The sequence below is a fragment of the Eleutherodactylus coqui genome, chromosome 10 (genome assembly GCF_035609145.1).
Source record: "Eleutherodactylus coqui strain aEleCoq1 chromosome 10, aEleCoq1.hap1, whole genome shotgun sequence".
Lineage (NCBI taxonomy): Eukaryota > Metazoa > Chordata > Amphibia > Anura > Eleutherodactylidae > Eleutherodactylus > Eleutherodactylus coqui.
This window is the reverse complement of record NC_089846.1, coordinates 3,890,775-3,899,176: the sequence shown is the minus strand read 5'-3', so window position 1 is coordinate 3,899,176 and position 8,402 is coordinate 3,890,775. Positions and strand designations below refer to the sequence as shown.

At 53.9% G+C, this 8,402-nt stretch overlaps 1 protein-coding gene across 1 annotated transcript; it reads left to right on the top strand.

Annotated features, from left to right (window-relative positions):
- Positions 1–352: 352 nt before the first annotated feature.
- Positions 353–799, top strand: IER3 (immediate early response 3). Its single transcript, XM_066580120.1, has one exon. It carries the CDS (start codon positions 353–355, stop codon positions 797–799), a length of 447 nt encoding a protein of 148 aa, XP_066436217.1.
- The last annotated feature ends 7,603 nt before the right edge of the window (positions 800–8,402 follow it).

Below are 8,402 nucleotides of genomic sequence, written 5' to 3'. Positions count from 1 at the left end.
TAGTGCATATATACGGTACTTCTCCCTGTATATAGTGTATATACGGCAGGTCCCTTTATATAGTGTATTTACGGTAGGTCCCTGTATATAGTGTATTTACGGTAACGCCTCCCGTCTACAATCCCGAGTCGAGTAGCTGAAGAGTTGTGGAATATAGACACCTGCCCTCCGGCCGCTTCTGTCTGTACTTTCCCACCGCTCGCATATTCCTCCTCCCCTCTCTCTCCTGACGGCCTGTGATTGGTGGAAGTGCATCAGGGGCGTGGTCTTCTCTCTATATAAGCCTCCCCGCCGGCTCTCCCGTCAGTCTCAGCTCCACCGTACAGTCATGTGTGTATCTCAAGCGGGGAGGATGCAGCGCAGAAGGCCCGCCCCCCTGCCGGCTCTGTCCCTCTCGGACAGCGACTCTGACGCCGAGCCCCGGCTGACGCGGCCGCCGGCCCGGACCAGCCTGCCGGAAGTCTTCACCTTCGACGTGGAGTCTGTGATTGAGACCGCGGTGAAGCCGCTGCACAGGAGAGGCGCCTCCAAGCGGCCCCGCAGGGTGCTGTACCCGGCCAAGGTGCGGAGGTACCTGCCGCCCCCCGAGACCGACCGCCCGCGGCGCTGGCTCTACCTGCTCTGCCTGCTGGTGTTCGTGCAGATCTGCTGCGAGGAAGCTGCGCCCGAGGAGCTGCCGACCCCCGCGGCGCTGCAGAGGCTGCAGCCGGCCGCCCTGCTACCCGTCATCCCGGAGCCGACAGCGCCCTCCAACGGCAGCCAGCCGCTGCTGCACGACCTGCGGTACCATGAGCGCTGACAGCCGGGGGGACCTGCACGGAGACCGAGCGCCACGGCCGGGGGCCGCCTGCACGGAGCGCTGCAGCCGCCGAGACCCCGGGGCTCCCTGCGGAGGAGGACTGAATGCATGGAGGGGCCCTCGGGGGCCAATGTTGCAGAGGAGACGAGGACACTAGCAGACCCGCGGGCTGCACGGACTGATCGGGACTGACACCGGACCGTTTGCACTGAGGACTATTTATACTATTTATGGTTATTATTATTTATGCCGATATTTAATATTTATGTCTGAGAATTTGTGTGAATAAACCGATATTGAGTATTTCCTGCCTGACGGGTCCTTTCTGCCAGCGGGAGGGGGGCATGGTGCCCATTGGGAGCGGGAGGGGGGCATGGTGCCCATTGGGGTGAGGGGAGGGGGGCATGGTGCCCATTGGGGTGAGGGGAGGGGGGCATGGTGCCCATTGGGAGCGGGAGGGGGGCATGGTGCCCATTGGGGTGAGGGGTGGGGGGCATGGTGCCCATTGGGGTGAGGGAGGGGGCATGGTGCCCATTGGGGTGAGGGGGCATGTAATGCCTACATGAGTGCTGTCTCCCAGTTGTGGGGGCTTCTAGAGATCAGGGGGTCTGCAATATTCCCCCCACTGATACCTCTGCAGCGGAGGTCGGGCATGCTGGGTGCAGTAGTGCAGTATTTACCGGACGGGGAAGGAACTTCTGCAATTTGGTCAGGAAGTGCAAAATACTGTAAAAGAGGAAAGCAGAAGGAGGTCCGGCCGGAAACAACGAGAGCGGGGGCCAACATGTGAAATAACAGAAAAAACAAAGTATTGTGTCATCTATGGCCGGCCGAGTGGATACATTGTATCATCTATGACAGATCTATAGGGGCCGGCAGAGTGGATACATTGTATCATCTATTACAGATCTATAGGGCCGGCAGAGTGGATACATTGTATCATCTGTTACAGATCTATAGGGGCCGGCAGAGTGGATACATTGTATCATCTGTTACAGATCTATAGGGGTCGGCAGAGTGGATACATTGTATCATCTGTTACAGATCTATAGGGGTCGGCAGAGTGGATACATTGTATCATCTGTTACAGATCTATAGGGGCCGGCAGAGTGGATACATTGTATCATCTGTTACAGATCTATAGGGGCCGGCAGAGTGGATACATTGTATCATCTGTTACAGATCTATAGGGGGCCGGCAGAGTGGATACATTGTATCATCTGTTACAGCTCTATAGGGGCCGGCAGAGTGGATACATTGTATCATCTGTTACAGATCTATAGGGGCCGGCAGAGTGGATACATTGTATCATCTGTTACAGATCTATAGGGGCCGGCAGAGTGGATACATTGTATCATCTGTTACAGATCTATAGGGGCCGGCAGAGTGGATACATTGTATCATCTGTTACAGATCTATAGGGGTCGGCAGAGTGGATACATTGTATCATCTGTTACAGATCTATAGGGGCCGGCAGAGTGGATACATTGTATCATCTATTACAGATCTATAGGGGCCGGCAGAGTGGATACATTGTATCATCTATTACAGATCTATAGGGGCCGGCAGAGTGGATACATTGTATCATCTATTACAGAGCTATAGGGGCCGGCAGAGTGGATACATTGTATCATCTATTACAGAGCTATAGGGGCCGGCAGAGTGGATACATTGTATCATCTATTACAGATCTATAGGGGCCGGCAGAGTGGATACATTGTATCATCTATTACAGCTCTATAGGGGCCGGCAGAGTGGATACATTGTATCATCTCTATACCGATCCCATCTGTTACAGATCTACAGGGGCCGGCAGAGTGGATACATTGTATCATCTGTTACAGATCTATAGGGGCCGGCAGAGTGGATACATTGTATCATCTGTTACAGATCTATAGGGGCCGGCAGAGTGGATACATTGTATCATCTATTACAGATCTATAGGGGCCGGCAGAGTGGATACATTGTATCATCTGTTACAGATCTATAGGGGCCGGCAGAGTGGATACATTGTATCATCTGTTACAGATCTATAGGGGCCGGCCACCGCTCAATGTGTCCACACAAGTAGATTCAGCGCCCGTTGCCCCGCAGACATGCAAATAAATAGTTAATGTTCGCTTGTCGTTATCTCTACCTCTCATAGATGAGATGAGATATGAGAGCGATAGATATGAGATGCATCTGATACGCCGCTTCCCTGAGAATAAGCCCCAGCGTGATCTGTAACTCTTGTCCAGGCAGCTCTACATGTAAAAATATACATTAATTGAAGACCCTGTCTTATTCTTGGGGAAACCCGGTAGATGAGAGATATGAGGTGGATATATCTCTTATATCCGTCGCTCCCACTGACTATGATGAGGTCTGTCCGGCTTACATTCTGTTCCCCTGGGGTCTCTGGATTAGGTAGCGGTGCGTTATTTCATGCGGACCCCGCCATCAGGCTAATATAACCGTATCTGGAGATACTCATACACACAGATATATATATATATATTCAGCTCATATCCGCTGATTGGAGCCTCATCACACATTGGATCGTGATGATCGCCGCCGCCGTTACTTGGTGTGAACCTGCTCTCATCTGTGAAGAGAACAGGGAGCCAATTCTGCTTTTCTCCCCAATCAGTTTGCCCGATGCCGAAGCTGTGAGTGGGGGTCCCACGGCAGGACATCGGACCACCAGGCTGCCCTCATGGAGTCTGTAGGACAGTCTCAACAGAAGACGCTGGAAGACATTTAGTAGTGCTGAAGCAGCCCTCCTGCTGCTCCTCCAGTCCCGATACTGGAGGGTAGTCTGTAGGGCTCTGATAGCTCCTCCTGTCCCGTTAGTTCTGATGCTGGAGGGTATTCTGTGGGGCTCTGGTAGCTCCTCTGGTCCTGATGCTGGAGGCTATTCTGTAGGGCTCTGATAGCTCCTCCTGTTCCTCCGGTCCTGATGCTGGAGGATATTCTGTAGGGTCTGGTAGTTCCTCTGGTCCTGATGCTGGAGGGTATTCTGTAGGGTCTGGTAGTTCCTCCGGTCCTGATGCTGGAGGGTATTCTGTAGGGTTCTGGTAGCTCCTCCTGTTCCTCCAGTCCTGATGCTGGAGGATATTCTGTAGGGTCTGGCAGCTCCTCCTGTCCCGTTGGTCCTGATGCCGGAGGGTATTCTGTAGGGTCTGGTAGCTCCTCCTGTTCCTCCGGTCCTGATGCTGGGGGGTATTCTGTAGGGCTCTGGTAGCTCCTCCTGTTCCTCCGGTCCTGATGCTGGGGGGTATTCTGTAGGGCTCTGGTAGCTCCTCCTGTTCCTCCGGTCCTGATGCTGGGGGGTATTCTGTAGGGTCTGGTAGCTCCTCCTGTCCCTCCGGTCCTGATGCTGGGGGGTATTCTGTAGGGTCTGGCAGCTCCTCCTGTCCCTCCGGTCCTGATGCTGTAGGGTATTCTGTAGAGTCTGGTAGCTCCTCCTGTCCCTCCGGTCCTGATGCTGGAGGATATTCTGTAGGGTCTGGCAGCTCCTCCTGTCCCGTTGGTCCTGATGCCGGAGGGTATTCTGTAGGGTCTGGCAGCTCCTCCTGTCCCATTGGTCCTGATGCCGGAGGGTATTCTGTAGGGTCTGGTAGCTCCTCCTGTCCCTCCGGTCATAATGCTGAAGGATATTCTGTAAGGCTCTGGTAGCTCCTCCTGTTCCTCCGGTCCTGATGCTGGGGGGTATTCTGTAGGGCTCTGGTAGCTCCTCCTGTTACTCTGGTCCTGATGCTGGGGGGTATACTGTAGTGCTCTGGTAGCTCCTCCTGTTACTCTGGTCCTGATGCTGGGGGGTATACTGTAGTGCTCTGGTAGCTCCTCCTGTTCCTCTGGTCCTGATGCTGGAGGGTATTCTGTAGGGCTCTGGTAGCTCCCCCTGTTCCTCTGGTCCTGATGCTGGGGGGTATACTGTAGTGCTCTGGTAGCTCCTCCTGTTCCTCCGGTCCTGATGCTGGAGGGTATTCTGTAGTGCTCTGGTAGCTCCTCCTGTTCCTCCGGTCCTGATGCTGGGGGTATTCTGTAGGGCTCTGGTAGCTCCTCCTGTTACTCTGGTCCTGATGCTGGGGGGTATACTGTAGTGCTCTGGTAGCTCCTCCTGTCCCTCCAGTCCTGATGCTGGGGGGTATACTGTAGTGCTCTGGTAGCTCCTCCTGTTACTCTGGTCCTGATACTGGAGGGTATTCTGTAGGGCTCTGGTAGCTCCTCCTGTTACTCTGATCCTGATGCTGGGGGGTATACTGTAGTGCTCTGGTAGCTCCTCCTGTTCCTCCGGTCCTGATGCTGAGGGGTATTCTGTAGGGTCTGGTAGCTCCTCCTGTTCCTCCAGTCCTGATGCTGGAGGATATTCTGTAGGGCTCTGGTAGCTCCTCCTGTCCCTCTGGTCCTGATGCTGGGGGGTATTCTGTAGGGCTCTGGTAACTCCTCGTGTTCCTCCGGTCCTGATGCTGGGGGGTTTACTGTAGGGCTCTGGTAGCTCCTCCTGTCCCTCTGGTCCTGATGCTGGGGGGTATTCTGTAGGGCTCTGGTAGCTCCTCCTGTCCCTCTGGTCCTGATGCTGGGGGGGTATTCTGTAGGGCTCTGGTAACTCCTCCTGTCCCTCCGGTCCTGATGCTGGAGGGTATTCTGTAGGGCTCTGGTAGCTCCTCCTGTCCCTCTGGTCCTGATGCTGGGGGGTATTCTGTAGGCCTCTGGTAGCTCCTCCTGTCCCTCTGGTCCTGATGCTGGGGGGTATTCTGTAGGGCTCTGGTAGCTCCTCCTGTCCCTCCGGTCCTGATGCTGGGGGGTATTCTGTAGGCCTCTGGTAGCTCCTCCTGTCCCTCCGGTCCTGATGCTGGAGGGTATTCTATAGGGCTCTGGTAGCTCCTCCTGTTCCTCCGGTCCTGATGCTGGAGGGTATTCTGTAGGGTCTGGTAGCTCCTCCTGTTCCTCCGGTCCTGATGCTGGAGGGTATTCTGTAGGGTCTGGTAGCTCCTCCTGTCCCTCCGGTCCTGATGCTGGGGGGTATTCTGTAGGCCTCTGGTAGCTCCTCCTGTCCCTCCGGTCCTGATGCTGGAGGGTATTCTATAGGGCTCTGGTAGCTCCTCCTGTTCCTCCGGTCCTGATGCTGGAGGGTATTCTGTAGGGCTCTGGTAGCTCCTCCTGTCCCTCCGGTCCTGATGCTGGGGGGTATTCTGTAGGGTCTGGTAGCTCCTCCTGTTCCTCCGGTCCTGATGCTGGAGGGTATTCTGTAGGGTCTGGTAGCTCCTCCTGTTCCTCCGGTCCTGATGCTGGAGGGTATTCTGTAGGGTCTGGTAGCTCCTCCTGTCCCTCCGGTCCTGATGCTGGGGGGTATTCTGTAGGCCTCTGGTCGCTCCTCCTGTCCCTCCGGTCCTGATGCTGGAGGGTATTCTATAGGGCTCTGGTAGCTCCTCCTGTTCCTCCGGTCCTGATGCTGGAGGGTATTCTGTAGGGCTCTGGTAGCTCCTCCTGTCCCTCCGGTCCTGATGCTGGGGGGTATTCTGTAGGGTCTGGTAGCTCCTCCTGTTCCTCCGGTCCTGATGCTGGGGGTATACTGTAGTGCTCTGGTAGCTCCTCCTGTCCTGATGCTGGAGGCATCTGCTCTGGGCTCTTGTGCTTTAGACGCAGGAAGCCTTGGATGTGGATCTTCCTGGTGAGCATCACGTCTTCCCTTCCACCTTGGGGGACGCGCTGCTGACATTGCTGAAACTATGGGGGGCAAACAGCTGTATGCATCATCATTCGCCCCCCAGGCAGCGCCTGAATTGACCCGTGTAGAAGCCCGGCAGACGAGCCCTGATGTCATTGGTCGACGCTCGTCCCTCCATGTAAGAGAGGACTATTATGGCGCCTGCGGACAAAGCCGCCACAATATCTGCATATCACACGTGGGTTTGTAAAGTGGAAGCCCGCCACAATATCTGCATGTGTGATATGGATCTGTCTCCGCCACGTGTGCAGGCGCCATGATGCTCCCTTCATACTGGCGGATTTCCTGCCCCAATCGACAATTTGGCGAGTCAATCGCTGCTTTCCCATGATTAGACGTACGTCTGCGCCCGGACGACGGAGCGTCACATGACCGCTTCAGTCCAGGGACTTGGCTTCAGCTGCTCCGAGATAAGAGAGGACACAATGTATCCAGAGAGAAGCTGGAGAATAACCGCTGTCACTGCGTCCGTAAACTGTACCCCACCAGGGGCCCCTCCGAGGCTGGGAGGACAACAGACAGAGATGAGTCAGGAGTCACTGATGTCACAGAGCTCCCTGTAATGCTTCCTCCTTCCTGTAGAGGCGCTGCAGGGAAAACGAGGGCTTAGGGTTCTCAGCAGTGATCGTCTTATCTGAAGTATCAGCTTCTGGATTAAAGGGCTGCACCACCGCAGTCATTAGAGTTTCCTGAACTTATCTCCTGGGTGGGCAGCCGATCCCGCCAATGAAAGTAAGTTTACACCCCATGGAAGGTTCAGGCTCAGACGGAGTGGGAGCCAGCATTGACTGTGAGAATACCGATCCCCGCTGTTAACCCCTTATAAGCCACACGCAATATTGACCTGCGATCACAGTATCACAGGTTCAAGTCCCCTACAGGGACATAAAGATCTATTTAAAAAAATATAGTATAAAAAAGTATTAATAGAGGAACAAACAGTTTTATGCACTTTCCGCTTCAGTTAATAACATTTTTTAATGTTTCGTGTCGTCGCATCCATAGTGACTCTACAAGAGATTCGACACACTTCATCTTGTATGAAAAAGACGAAGCCAAAAGGCTGGTTGTTCATTTCGTTTCTCAAAAATAATATTAAAAAAAGTAATAAAAAGGTCATAAATATCCCAAACTGGTACCAAGAAAGACAATAAAGAGAGGGGGAGGGGCGGAATGCACAAAGAGATTTCAGAAAAAGGGATTTTATTGGGCAAAAGTGGAAAAAAATTCTCTACCATTTTGCTGATAGCGGCAGAGCGATGTATCCGCTGTAAAATAATAAAGAATGGCGCACTTGATGTTTTTTCTCGCGGCCCTCCAGAATAAATTAATGAAAGTTCCCCAATACGTTATATGGACCCAAAAATGGGGGCAAAAAAACCACCCCTCGTTTGGCGGGAAGATATGATGTTAGGACTTTTGAAAAGTGGAGATGAAAATCCCCCCCAAATCTTTTTGCGCCCCTAAGTCCAAAATAGACCTGGCCACTGAGGGGTTAAAGGGAGACCCGCGGTCTGAGGAGGGGCCGCCGGAGAGTCTGCAGGAATGTGGAGGGTTACGGGGCAGGTGAGCGCAGCGCAGGAACACTTAGAAACCTGTTCCTTGTTACATCACTGGTGTACATGACTGCTGATCCTCTGTGCCAGCCGCAGTGCCCACAGATGATAGCCAGCCGCAGTGCCTGCAGATGAATGCCAGCCACATGGCTTGCAGAAGAGTGAGAGCCACAGTGGCCCTGGCATCGCCTCTTGTCCCTGTCTCGGCTGGTTCTTTTACCCTACTGTGCCCTGCACTGTCTCGGTGTAACCCGGTAGTCAGTAATTATATGGTGGTGCACGCAGTACTTACCCCCAGGACCACCACCTGAAGGGCAATGTGGTGCCGCGA

Excerpts from the sequence above, each read along its gene's own strand:
- IER3 (XM_066580120.1), top strand. The coding sequence starts at position 353 with ATGCAGCGCAGAAGGCCCGCCCCCCTGCCGGCTCTGTCCCTCTCGGAC.